Source organism: Peromyscus leucopus, chromosome 1 (assembly GCF_004664715.2).
Source record: "Peromyscus leucopus breed LL Stock chromosome 1, UCI_PerLeu_2.1, whole genome shotgun sequence".
Classification (NCBI taxonomy): domain Eukaryota; kingdom Metazoa; phylum Chordata; class Mammalia; order Rodentia; family Cricetidae; genus Peromyscus; species Peromyscus leucopus.
Window position 1 is genome coordinate 73,313,737 of NC_051063.1, and position 18,427 is coordinate 73,332,163.

The window sequence follows — 18,427 nt, forward strand, 5'->3', positions numbered from 1 at the left end:
GTTAAAGAAGACACAAATTCTTGGCATTCAGGACATAAAGAAATAAAACTGAGATTCTGGAAGCTTTCACTCTGCTGGCTAGTTTTCACAGTGCTGGAAGGTTCTGTTTAGGCTGCTGGGGGAATAATTGCTATAAATAGTCTTACTCAGTTGTGACCTTTTAATGCTATACCGCTAACATGCCAGACATGATGTTCTCACAGGTGTAAGAGTGCCATGACTATTATGGGGATAACCAGCTGCTTTCTGACTGGATTTGAAGCCCTCTCCAAAGAAGGGAATTTATTATCTGGTATTGTAAAACTGGTCTGGGTAGGTGATAAGCCCTAGTGGGGGAGGTACTGCAGTTGTCTTGCTAAGTGGACACAATGTGACTGTCAAATTGACTGCTAAATTCTTTTCATTCTGCCCATAGGTTAGTGTCGTTTCCAGCCTTGGCCAGAGGAGCTTGTTTTTTGCACGGGTTTATGGTTATTGCAGAGACTCATGACTGGTCAAAGTGCTGAGAAGAAGTGACTTTTATGCTTAGCCCCAACTGAGACTTCAATATTACCTCTCCCAGGTCTCAGGAACTGTATGATAGAAAGAATAGAAAGAATGTAACAGCAGGAGGAAGTCCTAGGGAGTTAGAACATTGTCTTTTGGGCAAGACATAGATGTTGCACTCTTGACTTTCAGCAGCTGTGATTATATACACAAGACTTGCACAAGATTGGGCTCATGGTCAACCCATTGTGGAAAGAGAAGGAGCTCATGAGGCCTTGCCTCATCCCTCCCAGAGGCTCTGTAGGCAACTGATGGTTGCTGAGGGAGAGTGAAGGGGGTGGGGTGGGCTTTCTTCGTGTTGTAGCCACTGATAAGTTGTCTGCGCTCTTGTAAGTAGCTCCTCACCTATGCTTTGCTAAGTAACCTTAATTAAACTGATTAGTTTATAAAATAAAGTCATGAAGTAGAAGATGGCCTCACTGGGAAGAGGAACAGAGATAGTAAGAGTCTGAGGGGCACAGAGGAGGGTGATAGAGGTGAATATAATCAAAGCACACTATACAAAAGTGTGAAATTGTCATAACAAAAGTCGTTATCATGTATAATTAACATATGCTAAAATTTAAGACAAGAAGTACTTATTAGTTAAAACCACACAGTAAAAGATGTTACCACTTCGCTCTCCACTCTTCCCTTCTGCTGAGGTTGAAGACATATCTATGAGCAAAGAGAAGAAGAAATGTATGTGTGATCACTTTCCAAACAGAAAGAGGAAAAACTATGATTGTGTTTCACTTAAGAAATGTGATGGGCTGTGGAGGAACCCCCAGAGACAGCTGACCTGAGCTTGTGGGAGCTCACAGACTCTGGACCACAGCTAGGGAGCCTGCATGGGACCAATCTAGGCCCTCTGCATGTGGGTGACAGTTGTGTAACTTAGTCTATTTGTGGGGCCCCTAGCAGTGGGATCAGAACCTGTCCCTGGCACCTGAGCTGGCTTTTGGGAAGCTATTCCCCATGCAGGGATACTTTGCCCAGCCTTGATGCAGGGGGAGGAGCTTGGTCCTGCCTCAACTTCATATCAAACGCTTTGCTGATTCCCATGGGAGGCCTGCCCCTTTCTGAACCCAGCCAGAGGAGGAGTGGGTGTGGGGGAGGGTAGATAGGAGGTAGGGGGAGGGGATGGGAGGAGAGGAGGGAGGAGAAATTGCTAGGTATGTAAAAATAAATGAAAAATTTTAATAATAATAAAAAAGAAATGTGATGGGGTGAAAAGATCACCAGAGGAGATCTCTGCTATGATTAAAGATGCATCTGTATGTAAGCCCAGAGAACAAGATGCTCTGAAATGAGTAGAATGGTATTGGGGGAGTTCTCATTCACTTTACTTTATGGTTAGTGTAAAATTAAGTTTACTTTATAGATACAACACAACAAATAAGTAATTTCTTCATTAGCTAAGCCGCACTATGGGGGGGCTTTACCATTTGGAGAGCTTGATTCTGCTGAGGCTGAAGAAGCATCTATAGACAAAGAGAAATAAATATTTAGATAATTTTCCAAATAAGAAGAGCAAGGGCTGTCATTTGTTTAATGTAAAAACATGACAAGCTGAAAACATTACCAGAGGCGGTATCTTCTTTGGAGACTGAAGAGGCATCTGTGTGTAAAGCCAGAAAACAGAGACTTGTCATTTTAGTGTCTTGGTATGAGAAGGTGGCTCAGTAGGTAAAACACTCGCCTTGAAAACTTGTGAATCTGAGATCAATTCCCAGAACCCATGTGAAAATGCCTGGAGGGATATGACCTTGTAATCCCAGCACTGGGGAGACAGAGCAAGAGGAACCCTGTGCCTGTGGCCAGTCACTCTAGCTCAATTAGTGAGCTCCCGGCCAATGAGAGCCCCTGTGTCAAAGGAGATGGATGGTGTTCCTGAAACTGATACCCAACATTGTCCTGCAGTCTCTACATATGTGTGCACACAGGTGCAAGAACACTATCATGTGCATGCACTATCACAGATGCACGCACTCTCACATAAGAACACACACACACAGAGGGATGGATAGATAGTTATCTAGATGGATAGGTAGATAGATGATAGATAGATAAATAGATAGAACTGGTAATTTTTTTATTTTCAAATCTTTCGACAATGTAATCCTTAACTAGGGATTTTTTAAATATAACTTGACAAACTACCCAAATATAGAAGCACAATGAGGAGCTTCCCAGGTAGAGAGTCTGCTTCTATTGAGGTTGAAGATATAGCTATAGACCCATAGGAGAGGAGTCATATTTAGATTATTTTTCTAATGAAAAAGGGGAAAGTTCTGATTGTATTTAAATTAATAGATGTGACATGTTGAAAACATTACCTGAAGAAGTCTCTTCTGCTGAGGCTGAAGATGCATCTGTGTGTAAACCCAGAGAACAGAATGATTTCTTTTTTAAATGACAGTCTTCCATTGATCTTTGCATTGTGGTCAATATGATTTAAGTTGTTTAGTTTTCTAATATGAATATTCTGTTGTTGAAGATACCATACACTTTGCTGGCAGGACATGCAGAAATGAAGCTGTAACTAGGCTGGAAGCTTTCTCCCCACTGGCTGGCTTTCCTAGTGTTTGAAGATGCTGTGTGAGCTACTGGGGAAGAACTGTCCTCAGCAGCATTTCTCATCTGTAAACCCCAAAAGCTATAAGACTGACTTTCCCAGAAAGATGTGTCCACTGTTGTAAGAGTGCCATGGCTCTTGTAGGCGTAACCGACTCTTCTGATTGGCTGTGAGGCTGCTCCATAGGAGTTCTGTGCTGAGACGTGGTCGAAAGTCCCTGGTTCCAGAGGTGACAGGCTCTAGTGGCAAGGCCACGGTTGTTGTTTTGCTAAGTGGATGTGACATGGTTGTCAAATCGACACCTAAGTAACTGTGTTTTGATGAGTGCTGGTTTTAGCCTTGGTCAAAGAAGGTTCTTTTTGCAGTGGTTGGTAGTTACTGTAGAGACTCATAACTGGCCCAAGTGATGATAACAAGCGACTTGAATGCTCAGCCTTAAATTGGACACTTGTTTCCTCTCTAAGATGGGGGGTAGCATGTAATAATAGGTTTATCATGGTTTTATTTAAGACTGTAGTTAGCTCTAATGATTCATGCTTCATTATGAAGACTATATTTAAAAATCCTTTAAAACAAAACAAGTGTAAAAGCCGGAGGAAGTGATGGAGAGCTATGGAACATTATTTTCTGGGTATGGTACAATTGCACTCTTGAACTCTCCCCTGATGTAATTACCTGCACATGACTTGCCCAAGGTTGATCCTATAGTCATTGTCATGGAAGTGGGAGACTCATGAGACCTGCCACTCCTTAAGGGTCTCTACAATAACTGATTGCTATGGGAGGGGGGGGGGCATTGACTTTAGTGGCATAAGCCACTGCTAAGTTGCCAAGGCTTTCAGAAATAACCCTCAACTATGCTTCTCCAGTAATACAAATCAACTCATGGGTCCATAAAATGAAAGGCACCAAAGGAGAAAAGGTCCTCACTGGGAAAAGAAACAGGGTTAGGTGTAGTGTGAGGAGCATTGGACAGAGTATTGGGTGTGAACTTCATTAAACATGCTATGTACACATATGAAAATATCATAATGAAATTCACTATTCTGTATAATTAAATGTTATTTTTTAAAAGGGGGTGCTGGAGAGATTGCTCTCTGGTTAAGAATGCCTACTGTTCTTCTAGAGGACTCAAATTCACTTCCCAGCACTCACACTGGTGGCTCATAGCTGTCTGTAACTCCAGCTCCAGTTGGATCCTAAGTCTCTGGTCTCCATGGGCACATACATTCATATGTCCATATACATGTGCACACCCAATAGACACAACTAAGATTTTTTTTAAAAAAGAATTTCATTTTTTAGACAACACAGTGAAGGACTTTACCAGTTGGCTCTCCACTCTTCCCTTCTGCTGAGACTGAAGACACATCTATGTACAAAGAGAAAAATAAATATATGTATGCAATCACTTTCCAAATAGAAAGAAGAAAAACTATGACTGTGCTTCACTTAAGAGCTGTGATGGACTGAAAGATTACAAGAGGAGATCTCTGCTGTGACTGATAAGAAAGTCACCTCATTTAGCTAAACAGAATATTGGGGACATTACCAGTTGGAGAGCTGGATTCAGCTGAGGCTGAAGAAGTATCTATAGACAAAGAGAAATAAATATTTAGATAATTTACCAAATAAGAAGAGAAAAGGCTGTCATTTGTTTAATGTAAAAACATGACAAGCAGAAAACATTACCAGGGGAGGTATCTTCTGTGGAGACTGAAGAGGCATCTGTGTATAAAACCAGAGAACAGGATGTTTTGAAATGAATGAAATTATACTGGGTTTGGGGTTTGTTTTTACTGTCTTTGCTTTGTAGCCAATGTGGTTGTTAAACAAATGTACTGTCTAAATATACCATAGCAAATAGGGAATTTCTACACTAGGTAAGCAGCACAATGGGGTACTTTACCATTTGGAGAACTTGATTCTTCTGAGGTTGAAGAAATGTCTATAGACAGAGAAGAGACATAGATGGCTAAGTCCTTTGCCCAATAGGAAGAATAAAAGCTCTCACTGTATTTAAGAAATATGACAGGCAGAAAAATTACCAGAGGATGGATCTTCTGCTGATGAAGATGCATCTATATACAAAACCAGAAAATAGGATGCTTTGGAATTAGTGTATTGGACTGAGAGCCTGGCTCAGGAGGTAAAACATTTACCTTACAAACATCAATTCAAAACACCCACATGAAAATGCTGGTAGTAGTTGTGTGCCCTGTCTTCCCAGCACAGGGGAGAGAGAGAAAGGGGGTCCCCAGAGCTCTGTGTTCAGTTGCTCTAGCCTGATTAGTGAGCCCCAGGGCAATGAGAGACCCTGCCTCAAAGGAGGTGAGCACATGTTCCTGAGGATGACATCTGAGGTCATCTTCCAGCCTCACACACCCCGAAAGGTGCTCACCCTCTCCATACAAACAACATCCACAAACATGTGAAAGATGTGTTTCTTGTCACTGGGCTTTATTTTGTGGTCAGTGTGATTATTAAATAGGCTCATGTTTTAATTACAGCATGACTGAGAAGAACTTTGTTTTACTTAGCTAAACAGAATATTGGGGACATTACCAGATGGAGAGCTGGATTCAGCTGAGGCTGAAGAAGCATCTATAGACAAAGAGAAATAAATATTTAGATAATTTACCAAATAAGAAGAGCAAGGGCTGTCATTTGTTTAATGTAAAAACATGACAGGCAGAAAACATTACCAGAGGCGCTATCTTCTGTGGAGACTGAAGAGGCATCTGTGTGTAAAGCCAGAAAACAGAGACTTGTCATTTTAGTGTCTTGGTATGAGAAGGTGGTTCAGTAGGTAAAACACTCGCCTTGAAAACTTGTGAATCTGAGATCAATTCCCAGAACCCATGTGAAAATGCCTGGAGGGATGAGTACTTGTAATCCCAGCACTGGGGAGACAGAGCAAGAGGAACCCTGTGCCTGTGGCCAGTCACTCTAGCTCAATTAGTGAGCTCCCAGCCAATGAGAGCCCCTGTGTCAAAGGAGATGGATGGTGCTCCTGAAACTGATACCCAACATTGTCCTCCAGTCTCTACATATGTGTGCACACAGGTACAAGAGCATCTGAGCAACACATGAGTGCATGCACGTGTGTGGGTGGGTGTGCACACCCATTCACACACAAGTATCTTTTGGTCATTGCTTTGTGGTCAATGTGATCATTAGTAAGCTTATTTTCTAAACACAACATGACAAATAAGAAAACTTCCCAATTAGTTAACCATCACAATGGGAGACTAACCAGTTGAAGAGCTCGCTTCCGCTGAATTTGAAGAAATAGCTGTAGATAGAGAGGAGACACACCTGGATTCCTTTGCCAAATAGAGGAAAAGCTCTAACTGTTTAATAGGAAATTTGACAGTCAAAAAATATTACCAGAGGAGGTATCTTCTGCTGAGGCTGAAGATGCATCTGTGTATAGATCCAGAGAACAAGATGCCTTAAAATAAGTGGCTTTCATTGATATATTTATTTTGTGGTCATTATGATATTAAGTAGGTGCATCTTGTAAATAGACATAACATAGGAAAACCATATCTATTGCTGAAGATACCACACACGTTGTGTGCAAGACATGTGAAACAAAGCTGTAACTGAGCTGCAGGCTTCCTCCCTGCCGGCTAGCTTTCATAGTGTGGGAAGGTACGATGCAGATTTCTGGGGAAGAACTGTCATCAGCAATATTTCTCAGCTGCAAACCCTGCAGGTTACAATACTGGCCTTCCCGGCAAGCTATGTCCACTGGTACAAGAGTGACGTAACTGACGGGGACAACCAACTCCTTTCTGTTTCCCCCTCTCCTTCAAGGTTGTCTTCATTGGGTGGTGTGGGAACCCACGAAGGTTTTCTACTGAGATCTGAGCTTGCTTTACACAGCAGGGATGCATTAGGGGATGGCTGGACCATGTGTAAGGTTACCAGGTGTTTGGGATGGTCTACATTTGGCTGTGCTGGGGGAGGTCTTTTGCCTCTCCCCTTGGCATTCCTTTAAAAAGCCCTGCAGTCGAGGCAGAAGGAGCCGGTGTGTTGAGACCCAGGCCCTCCCAAGGCTATCCTGTGTTTTCTGTCTGTCTCTATCCTTTTATCTATAAATGCCTCATCTCTCCCTGCTCAAGTGGGGGAGTGAGAGGGAGCTGGCCTCCTGCATGGGGGGGATTTATGTCTAGAACTGTAAACTTGACCTGGAGATGTGAAAAGTCTCAGTGGGGAAGCTACTTTTGTTGTACTGCTAAGTGAACCTGGAGTGCCTATCAATTCTTTTTGGAAATGTCCACATGTATGTCTATGGATCAGCTTTGATCAGAGAAGCTTCTTTTTGCAGTGGTTGGTGGTGACTGCAGACACTCATAACTGGTCAAAGTTATAACGGTAAGTCACCATTGAATGGACATCTGTATCACCTCTTCCAAGTGTCAGGAAGTATCAGGGTGAGAGGGTGGCAAGAAGAGAATGTGTGAGAAAAGGGTGGAGTGTTATGACTACAGCTGTTGGGATCTTGGACTCTCAGTAGTTGTGACTATCTGCATAAGACAACCACAAGATCGGGCTCATTGTCATCCCACCACAGAGGAGGGAGGAGCTCGTAAGATCCTACCCCTCCCTGAGGATCTGTAGGCAGTGAACAGTTGCTGGGAGAAAGGAACATTTTCAGCGGTGTAGCCCTGGTAAGTTGCCAATGATCTTGCACAAAACTCCCTACTGGGGATCTTCTAATTACCTAGTTAAATGGATTAGTTTATGAAATAAAGATGTGAGAGTAGAGGGTGGCCAAGGCAGGAAGAGAAACAAAGATTAGAGAGTATGAGGGACAGAGAGAACGATGGAGTTTCATATAGTACACACATGTGTGAAAGTGTCATAATTCAACCTTTTATGTGTAACTGATACATGCTATTAAAAAAAGCCTCCAAAGACAAAACCCGCATGCCATTAGTTACAACTCAACAGCACAGGAAAGGACTTTACCAGTTTTTTCTCCACTCTTCACTTCTGCCGAGGATGAAGATGTATCTGTGAACAAAGAGAAGAAACGGATGTGTGGTCGCTTTCCAAACAGAAAGAGGAGAAGTTGAATGCGTTTTAAGAAATTTGATGGTCAAAAAACATTACCAGAGGAGGTATCTTCTGCTGAGGCTGAAGAGGCATCTGTGTGCAAGGCCAGAGAACAGGGACGCTCTAACATGAGTACGACAATACTTGGGGTGATTTCATTACCTTTACTTTGTGGTCAGTGTGACCATTAAGTAGGTTCACTGTCCAAATACAACACGACAAATAAGAAACTAAGCTCATTAGTTTAGCAGCACCAGATGGGCCTTTACCATTTGAAGAACTTGTTTCTGCTGAGGTTGAAGAAATGTCTGGAGAGAGAGAGAGAGAGAGAGAGAGAGAGAGAGAGAGAGAGAGAGAGAGAGAGAGAGAGAGAGAGAGAGAGAGAGGCATATTTAGATCATTTACCAATTAGAAGGGAAAAAAGCTCTCATTTTATTTAAATTAAAAAATATGACAGGTAGAAACATTACCAGAGGAGGTCACTCCCACTGATGAAGATACATCTGTATATAAACCCAGAAAAAAATGGGAGGCTTTAAAATTAATGTCTTGGGCTGAAAGGATGGCTCAGCTGGAAAACCTGAGCTCCATTCCCAGGAGTTATGTAAAACTGCTCGAGTTCTGGTGTGTGTTTGTAATCTCAGCTCTGGGGACGTACAGACATGGAGACCCATAGAGCTTACTGGCCAGTTATTCAGTCTAATTAGCGAGCTCCAGGCTCACGAAGACTCCATCTTAAAGGAAGCGGATGATATTCTAAGAGTGACACACAAGGTCCTTGTCTCGTCTCCACATACAAGAGCACCTGTGTGTACACACGCACCTCACATGTGAACACACACAAACACACTCATATGCTCAGAAGAAACCAGTCTTCCATTGATCTTTACTTTGTAGTCAATGTGATCCTTTAGTAGGTTCATTTTCTAAATACACGACAAATGAGATTATTATCTCAATACTTAAAATAGCACCATAGGAGACTTTCCAGTTGAAAAAGTCATTTTTGCTGACCTTGAAGACACATATATGAATGAAAAATAGAAGAAATATATCTAGGGTCAGTTGCAAAATAGAAAGAAAAAAAGAAATGTGACAGTCAAAAAAAAAACATTACCTGAGGATGTTTCCTCTCCTTCTGAGGCTGAAGATGAATCTGTGTACAAACCCAGAGACAGGATGCTTTAACATGAGTGTCTTTTCATTGATCCTTGCTTTGCAGCCAATATGATCATTGAATGGATTAATTTTCTATTATGACATAGCAAATAAGGAATCGTTCTCTATTTAGAAGATACCACACACTTTGCTTATTGGGTATACAGAAATCGAGGTGGGACTGAGCTGTAAGCTTCCTTCTTCCTGGCCACCTTTCACAGGATTGGATGGCATTATTCAGGCTGTTGGGGAAGCGCTGTCATCAACAGTCTTACCCTCTGTGAATTCTGCATGTTACACTGTTGGTTTGCCAGGCAAGGTGCACCCTTTGGTGTAAGAGTGACGTGACTGTTGGTGTAACCAACTCTTTTCTGCTTGGATTTGAGGCGACTCCCCAGGAGTCCAGTACTGTAAACCTGCTCAAAAGCTCATGGTATAGGATTCGGAAGCTCGAGTGGGAAAGCTACTGCTGTTGTTTTGCCAAGTGGAGTTGATGTCTGTCTAGCTGACATCTAAATTATTATGTTTATGCCCATAAGCTGGTTCTGGTTTCTGCTTTGGTCAGAGAAGCTTCTTTTTGCAGAGACTCATAACTCCTCAAACTGCTAATAACAACTGACTTAAATGCTCAGCCCAAAGTGTGACTAATTTATTCCCTCCAACACCAGGGAACACTGTTGAAGAGAAGTCGGGCTGATCTTGAGTTTTATTGAACTTTGTGGATAGTTACAACCAGACTGCATATGATGAAGAAATGGAAAACTTCAAAATCAAAACAGAATGCAAGTGCCAGAGAAAGGCTCACAGTGATTTGGCATGCCATCTTCTGGGCATGGTATCTTCATGGCTTTCTCACAAGTGCAACAAGCATGACTACCTGCCCCAAGACCTGCACAAAATTGAGCCCACCACTATTCTGCCATGGAGAGTGACCAGTTAGGAGGCCCTTCCTTTCTCTAAGTTATAGGCAATAGCTGATGACTAGGGGAGGGAGAGACATTTTCTTCAGTGGTCTGACCACTGCTCCTGCAAATAGCCCCTTTTCTACGCCCCTGCAAGTACCCCAATTCATACTAACTAGTTCACACATGTGCAAAACAAGTAGAGGTAGAGGGGGAGATCAGCTGAAGTGTGGGGGGTGCAAGAGAGGGTAGTGGGGTAAAAATGATAGAAATACAGTATGCACATATGTATTAAAGGTCAAAATGAAGCCCCTTAATATATATATAATTTAAACATGCTAATAAACACCTTTAAAAACAAACACATCTCCCTGGTTAAGCAACGTGGTGGGGGATTTTATCAGTCGGAGAGGTTGCTTCTGCTGACAATGAAGTAGTGTCAATAAACAAAGACAAGAAGAAATTGACTTACAGCCACCCTCCAAACAGAAAGACTAAAAACGCTGAGATATTTAACTTCAGAAATAGAAGCTGAAAATATTACCAGAGGGTGTCTCCTCTTCTGCTGAGACCAAAGCTGCATCTGTGGAGAACCCCAGAGAACAGGGCTTATTGTCCTGCTTTAAAATGGGCAGGACAGCGCTGGCTCTGTCTTGTCATGGGTCTTTACTTTGTGGCCATCTTCTAAATACAACATGACAAGTGAGAAACAATACCATTGGGGGACTGTACCTCTCAGAGGGCTGGATTCTGTTGAGGTTGACGATATGTCTGCAGACAAAGAGGAAGAGACATGCTTGGTTCATTTGCTTCAAAGGCAGGGGGAAATGTTTTATAGGAAAAAAACCCTATGACAATCAGAAAACATTACCAGAGGAGGCCCCCTCTTCTGCTGAGATTAAAGACATGTCTGTATGTAAACCTAGGGACCAGGAGACTGTAGCCTGAGTGTTTGGGCTGGAGAAACAACTCAGTGGGCGTGGGAGCCCCCAGAGGCTGTCTAGTGAGAACTTACTCAGGGTCAAAGAATCTGAGCTGGCTTTACCCAGCAGGGCTGCATAAGGAGATGATTTGGCCATGGGCGTGGTTACCAGGTGATTGGAAGAGTCTACATTTGGCTGTGTGATGTGCTTTGATCTAGCAAGGGGGAGATCTTTTGCCCCTTGGCATATTATAAAAACCTCTTTTGAATAAATGAAAAACACTGTTGGGTATTGATCCAGGCCCTCCCAAAGCTATCCTGTGTTTCTGTCTTTCTCCTCACTATCTAGGTCTCTCTAGCTGATATTTCCTTATTCCTCTCTCCTCCATCTAAGAACCCTTCAAAAAAAATAGGAGCTGGACTCCCACAAGTCGGCAAAGAAGTTGCCTTGTAAGCATAAGAACCGGGATTTGATTATTCCTAGAACCCACATAAAGTGCCAGGCATGCTGGCATGCACTTCTAAGCCCAGCCCTGGGAGGCGAAGACAGGAGGATCTCCAGGGCTCTCTGGCCAGCCAGGGTAGTCTGATTGGTAAAGTTCAAGCCAAGGAGAGACTCTGTTTGTAAGGAAGTGGTTGACATTTCTGAGGAAGACATCCGAGATTGTTCTGTGGTCTATACACATGTGCACATGTGTGCCGTACACATGAACACACACTTAGACATATGCTTGCATACATACACATATGAAATGAATGCCCTTTCATTGATCTTTGTTATTCTCGTATGATCATTGGACAGGTTCCCCCCCCCCCTTGTTTTTTCGAGACAGGGTTTCTCTGTGTAGTTTTGGTGCCTGTCCTGGATCTTGCTCTTTAGACCAGGCTGTCCTCGAACTCACAGAGATCCGACTGGCTCTGCCTCCCAAGTGCTGGGATTAAAAGCGTGTGCCACCGCCCGGCAGGTTCTCTTTCTAAATACTACACAACAAATGAGCAACCCATCTCACTAGATTACACAGCACAACAGAGCCGGGATGCCCCGCTGGCACTGGGTGGATATCAAAGAGACTCAGTGATGGAAATAGATGTTTATCTAAGCAACTATCCCGGAACCAAAAAGAACATTCAAATTACCAGTTGGAGGGATTATAAATGGAGTAGTTGCCGAAGAGCCTGCAAATAAGAAAAGGTAAATGATCAAATACTGTAAGTACCAAAAAATGGAACACTGACATCTGGCTTTCATTTGTTTAATTAACTTTTCTTGATTGCCTGCTCCTCTGTGCCAGCACTGGGCTAGGGCTGGAGAGAAAGTCAACAAAGCTGCATTATGACTCAGTCCTCAGAAAGAGGCCCGTCTCGTGGGAAGATAGACAAGATCAAACATTTCATAAGGAGTTGTAAAATTACAGTGAGGGCAATTGCTACGAGGGCGATGTGTGTGTGTGTGTGTGTGTGTGTGTGTGTGTGTGTGTCATGGTGTATGTGCATAGTGTGGTGTGGTTGTGTGTGTAATGTGTGTGTGGTGTGTGGTGTGTGTGTGATGTGTGTGTGGTGTGTGATGTGTGTGTGGTGTGTGTGTGTGGTGTGGTTGTGTGGTGTGGTTGTGTGGTGTGGTTGTGTGTGTATAGTGTGTGTGTCTATGTGTATGTCATTGGGTGTGTGTAATGTGTGTGTTGTGTGGTGTGTGTGTGTGATGTGTGTGTGGTGTGTGTGTGTGATGTGTGTGTTGTGTGGTGTGTGTGATGTGTGTGTGGTGTGGTATGTGTGGTGTGGTTGTGTGTGTATAGTGTGTGTCTATGTGTGTGTTGTGTGGTGTGTGTGTGGTGTGTGGTTGTGTGTGTATAGTGTGCATTGTGTGGTATGGGTGGCTGTGTGTGTACGGTGTGTGTGTTGTCAGAAGCTCTGACCTGGCCAAGGAGCTCCCCTCTCTCTACGAACCCCCCCTTCACTCTGTCCCCAGTGCTGGGTCTGGTTCGATGAGGCAGTGTGCTCAAAGACAACCACTCTCAGGCCTTCTGTTCATTTCAGCCCCGGGTCATGACAAACACCTGCTGTGCGACCTGTGCACTGTGGTGGGCAGAGGCCACTATCACGGGAAGGAGTTAATTCTGGAGTGGGAGCGAGGTCTGATACAAAACACAAGTGCGAATGTTAGTCAACTGATCCAAAGTTTTCATTCATTTTCTGGTTACACTCAATCCCACCTTTACTGCAGTCTGCCTTTGTTATTGGGAAAACCACTAAGAGGGGTGGTTATTCCACATCTTTCTGAGTAAGGGTTCCAACATCCAGATTCAAAGCACACACCCTGTGATACTATGAATTAAATCTTTCCTGAGATGAAACCTGCTACTTGCATGATCCAGACCCATTGGGAAGAAAATTACTGTTTGTATTAGGATACAGTACAGAGGTATCTCAAAGGACGTTGGGGTAAATGGGCAGTTTTGCTCCATATGACTATTGTAGCATCTACTAGCATCCCTGCCATTGCCAATCATGGGACTAGGCCTCCCAGTCCTTATACCCCCACCTCCAACCTATTTTTTTCCTATTGTATAGTCAGTAACTCAGCCAGAAAGCCAAGTGCTAAGGGTATTCAAAAAACAACAACACACTGGCAGGCCAGGAGAGAGGCTTTGTGGAATGCCCAGAATGTATGCAAGCACTGGACTTGAATTTGGTCTTGACTTGGCTGTAGAGAGGCTCTCTTGGTATACTTCTGGGATCTTGTCTTTTCTTGAGATATTCATTCAGCCAAGTGACTCTTGGAGAACCAGGGGTCAAACTGTACTAGCTTGGTAGAATTTCAACATCATATTATCACCGATAGAAAGTGAGTAGGAAAATGGGCAGAAAGCTTACCAGTTGCAAGGACAGAAGTTGCAGCTGGGCTTGAGGTAGAAACTGTTGAAACAAGCAGGGTAAGAAAATTGTAATTAAATGTCATCCTTGTCAATCAATTCTGCTTGTAAAAGTGAATGACTCCATACACAAATGTGTCCTAACATATTCAGTTCTACTTTGCTCCTATGAGATTCCCCTAGTCTCTGCTTCATAAAGTTAAAGGAAATGAACGGTAGCAAGGTGGTACACGTGGCTGGAGCCAAGAGACTGGCTCCTAGTGTCTGTGTAACAGAGTATGTGACCCTGGATGAGTCCTGAATCTCCAAACTTCAGCCCCTGCATGGGAAGGTCTACCCTGCGAATCAGCCGTGTCTGTGACCTGCTTTTAGAAATACAGATTCCTGGGGCTGAAGAGGTGGTTCAGTTGTTAAGAGCACTTACTGAACTTGGAGATGACCTGGGTTTGGTTCCCAGCACCTAAATGGTGGCTCACAAACATCTGTAACTCCGTGTCTGGGAAATCTTATGTTCTCTTGTGATTTCTGCTAGCACCAGGCACACACATGGTGCATATGCATGGATGCAGGTGAAACATTCATGCACATAAAACAAAAAGAAGAAAAAGGAATGTAGACTCTTGGATGCAAATCAGCATTTTAACAGAATCCCCAGCAAGTTTTGTGCACATCAGACTCTGGGAGACATGGAAAAGGAGGTGACTGCAGACCTGGACACACATGGTAGGATCAGGAGCAAATGGGAAAGCCTGTGCTCATATGCAGGACAGTCCTCTCTGCTCAGCCTCAGCCAATTGCTGTCCCAATGAAATTCACATTACCATTGGGCACTTTGAGGTTTTTTTCCTTTGGCCCAAGCTAGAAATCTTGGTCTAGAGGTGTAGCTTGGGGGCAAATAACTTCTACGAGACCCTGTATTTGTATATACTTGTATTTGACCCCTAGCATGGAGGAGAAGACAGATAGATGTGTGGATTTTGATATAAAAGCCTCTGTTTTTAAAAAGTGGAGCTAATAAAGAATGAAGTGGCTTCATATGCAGGAAAATGGGTGCAAGTGGGAAGATCCCATCTCAAGAAGACAGACAAGATCATGTTTTCCTTCGTTTATGGTTTGTGGATTTTTATATAAATGCATAACGTCATGTGTGTTTGAATGGTATGAAGGCAGAAACAAAGCTGTCCAGGGGATGAAAAGGGCTGATGGGAATAAAAGAAGGGAGTAAGAAAAGGGAGACTGGACAGCAGGAGAGGGGATGCATTTACACATCACATATATGTGTGTGGAAATGTCTTTATGTAACACATAATCATGTACAATGAAGATATACAATGAGAACTATACACAAATTTGAAAAGGAAAAAAAATGTGGAGCTAAAGATAACTTCAACACTCATATGCAAAGCTGGGTGACCTGAATTTCAACTCTTAAGTGGGCAGTGGGCTCATGTGTTCCCCACTTGGGGCTTCTGGTCTTTGGTCTCTGAAGTTTCTTTCAGCCCTTGTAAAGTACTGAGCCGCAATGGCACCACCCCTAATTTGTCCTGGCCTGGAACCCTTGGACACATCTCACAGGTCCAACACAAAGAAAGAACTGGTTTCATTGTGTGATTTTTCTTTCAAGGTTAATTTTTACCAAGCCTGGAAGATGCCTTTGTGATTTTGGAAATACGGATGACAGGCCATATTCCTAAGAGTTTACAGTTCAGAGGGAACTCAGGTGGTATTTCTCCAACCTATTTAAGTGTATGCTCATCAACATGAGCTCTAGAATGAGCTCCAGAGTGTTATGTAGAAGGAAATTTACAACAGGGTATAAGGAGAGAGGGGCTTACATCCGGGAACCCATAGACTCAGCAGACAGCAGCATACACGTCCATGAGGAGCTCCCATCACTGAACAACATAGACCACTAAGTCCCCAGGACACAGCTCTGAGGTGACTCTATCCTCATGTTCTACAGATGAAGGGGTAGCAACTCTGAGCAGTAAGGGGTCCTACAGACCATCACCCAGTGGTTAATGCTGGACCCAGAGCATGACACTGGGTTCTCTGGCCCTGCATCCCAGGGTACAGAATGATTACCCAAGAGTTTTCCTTTTCAGTCAAAGAAATCTGAGCAAAATTGGGTTCAACCAAAAAATTTAAAGCTCTGTTACGATACAGCCTTTGAGAAAACTGAATATATTAGTAGATTGTATTTAAAAGAGGGATTTGGTATTTCTCCAACACATCCAGCCATGGTATTCCTTCCTTCTCGTTTCCACATCACTGAATTGGTGTCTGGTCCTGTGAGACACACTTGAAGCATGTGTCTCTGCATTGTTTTATGAAAATGTAGATCAGAGTTTTGTCTGAGATGTCTAAGTCTTATGATGGTTATTAAAGAATAAAAGCTAGTTGGAGACCCTATGTATCAACCCTGATGAGAACATGAGTGAAGCCACACCATGGTAGCTTTATCTCAGACACCAGACATCGTGTCAAAAATGAAGGGAGCAGGCTGGAGAGATGGCTCAGTTGGTAAGTGTTCGCCATGTAGGCATGAGGACCTAGGTTTGGATTCCAGCACAAATCTAAGAGCTGGTTCTGGGGAGGCTGAGGCAGGCAGGTTTCTGGAGCTCACTGGCCAGCCAGTTTGGTTCAGTGAGAGACCTTGCCTCAAAAACAAAAGATAGTGATTGAAGAAGACACTAATGTCCACCTCTGGACTCCACGTGCACAGGTACACATATGCACTCCCCCCCCCCACACACACGTGCATGTTCACACACACATGGGGAAGGGAACAAAGTATACATACTGTATTGTAATTGAGGAAAGCACCCCAGTTTACTCCTTCAGTCAACAAATGAAGGAACACCCTAAGTCACTTTGACACAAATGTAGGGCACGATTTCTCTTTCACATATAACCCTCTAAGAGACAGTGTCTCCTGTAGCTCAAATTGTCCTCAAATTCAGTTGTAGCTGAGGAACTTCTGATGCTCCTGCCTCTACCTCCCAGGTGTTGGGCTTACAGGTGTGTGTGATTCCAAGCCCCTCACTATGCTAGGGTCAAATCCAGGACTTTGTACTTGTCAGGCAAGCACCTCGCCAAGTGAGTGCATCCCAGCCACAGCGAGTCATTTCATATGATATACAAACTGGAAGCTTAATCACAGGTAAGGCAATCTACACATTAGAGAAAACAGTAAAGAGAGAAATATTACCGGGTGACGTTGTCATTTCTGTGGCTGATGCTGAAATGGCAAAGCAGACAAAAACTTAGGAGGTCATTTTTATTAAAAAAGCTGGTACATGAGATACATTAAAATCCCATACAGATGGCTTCTGGAATGTGGAACTAAACCAAAAGACAAAGTTTGTTGTTTTGTTTTCATTTTTTGTTCTTTACTGTGTGGTTGGTTTGTTTGTTTGTTTGTTTGTTGTTGTTGTTTTTTTGTTTTTTTTTTTGCTGAGACTGAAATAAAAACGGGCTGTATGAAGACAGGAAGCTAGAAATGTTCACTGGCTACGGACAGTTTGTTCCTCTAGGTAAGGTCAGAAAGGCTACTTCTCTGGTGCAATGAAGAGGATGTGTTTTTCAGGGTGGCAAATTACTAGGCGCCTTCCTCATTCAATCCTTAGACTGATAATGCTGACTTCTCATTTACACCAAACTAGGGTTGTAACACAATGCTGAGTTGTCTGAACACTGGATGAAAAAAAATTCCTTACAATAATAAATCATGTTATCACCCTAGATTTGTTCTTCATTCAAATTTGTTCAGATTCTATCATAGTTAACCGCCTAAGTGATTGCAGCCCTCCTTACGAATGCTCTTTTGTTCAGTAACTGCATCATCAGCACCTAGAAAGCTCTGCCTGGTTTGCAGAGAGTGCTCAAGGAATACACATTAAACAAGCAGTCAACACAGAGACTCTTAACTGGTCCGGGTGCTAAGGATAAGTGGTTATTAAGTGCTCAGCTCTAAACTAGACATCTATACCAACCCCCTCAAGGCTCAGGTAACGATGAGGAAGTGGTGGGCAGAAAGGATGTAAGGGCTGGAGGATGGAGGGGGTGCCGTGTCTTCTGGGCATGATATGGCTGTTGCCCCTATGACTCACTGCAGTTATGAATATCTGCACAAGGTGAAGCCAGCAACATCAGTCAATGCACCATGAGACAGATTAACCGGATTTAGTAGGTTACAGAAAAAGAAAGCAGAAAGAACAGGACATGAAAGGAGGGAGGGGACATGTTGGGTGGGATCCAGGTATCCAGGGAAAGTAGGAAGAGGAAATTGGGGATTGATCAAGATACACTGATTGAAATTGCCAAAGAATAAATAAAGTTTAAAAAGAAATATATATTAAGTAAACAGATGAATGGCTTCAATTCTCTTATCCTAGTCTCTGCC

The 18,427-nt window shown here is 43.1% G+C and overlaps 1 protein-coding gene across 1 annotated transcript in view; it reads right to left on the bottom strand.

The window, feature by feature from the left end:
- LOC114695348 (deleted in malignant brain tumors 1 protein-like) overlaps positions 1 to 18,427 on the bottom strand; it is a 113,725-nt gene that overhangs the window by 16,593 nt on the left and 78,705 nt on the right. The window contains exons 40-62 of the mRNA XM_037209865.1: positions 17,234 to 17,263; positions 14,024 to 14,065; positions 12,290 to 12,328; positions 10,963 to 11,001; positions 10,775 to 10,813; positions 9,288 to 9,326; positions 8,641 to 8,673; positions 8,440 to 8,478; positions 8,228 to 8,263; positions 8,084 to 8,128; positions 6,494 to 6,529; positions 6,360 to 6,398; positions 5,809 to 5,844; positions 5,669 to 5,707; positions 5,152 to 5,184; positions 5,013 to 5,051; positions 4,796 to 4,831; positions 4,656 to 4,694; positions 4,431 to 4,475; positions 2,865 to 2,900; positions 2,111 to 2,146; positions 1,971 to 2,009; positions 1,159 to 1,203 (exon numbers count right to left, since the gene is read on the bottom strand). Of these exons, the coding sequence (XP_037065760.1) occupies positions 1,159 to 1,203; positions 1,971 to 2,009; positions 2,111 to 2,146; positions 2,865 to 2,900; positions 4,431 to 4,475; positions 4,656 to 4,694; positions 4,796 to 4,831; positions 5,013 to 5,051; positions 5,152 to 5,184; positions 5,669 to 5,707; positions 5,809 to 5,844; positions 6,360 to 6,398; positions 6,494 to 6,529; positions 8,084 to 8,128; positions 8,228 to 8,263; positions 8,440 to 8,478; positions 8,641 to 8,673; positions 9,288 to 9,326; positions 10,775 to 10,813; positions 10,963 to 11,001; positions 12,290 to 12,328; positions 14,024 to 14,065; positions 17,234 to 17,263 (879 nt within the window). The remainder of the gene's footprint in view (positions 1 to 1,158; positions 1,204 to 1,970; positions 2,010 to 2,110; positions 2,147 to 2,864; positions 2,901 to 4,430; positions 4,476 to 4,655; positions 4,695 to 4,795; positions 4,832 to 5,012; positions 5,052 to 5,151; positions 5,185 to 5,668; positions 5,708 to 5,808; positions 5,845 to 6,359; positions 6,399 to 6,493; positions 6,530 to 8,083; positions 8,129 to 8,227; positions 8,264 to 8,439; positions 8,479 to 8,640; positions 8,674 to 9,287; positions 9,327 to 10,774; positions 10,814 to 10,962; positions 11,002 to 12,289; positions 12,329 to 14,023; positions 14,066 to 17,233; positions 17,264 to 18,427) is intronic.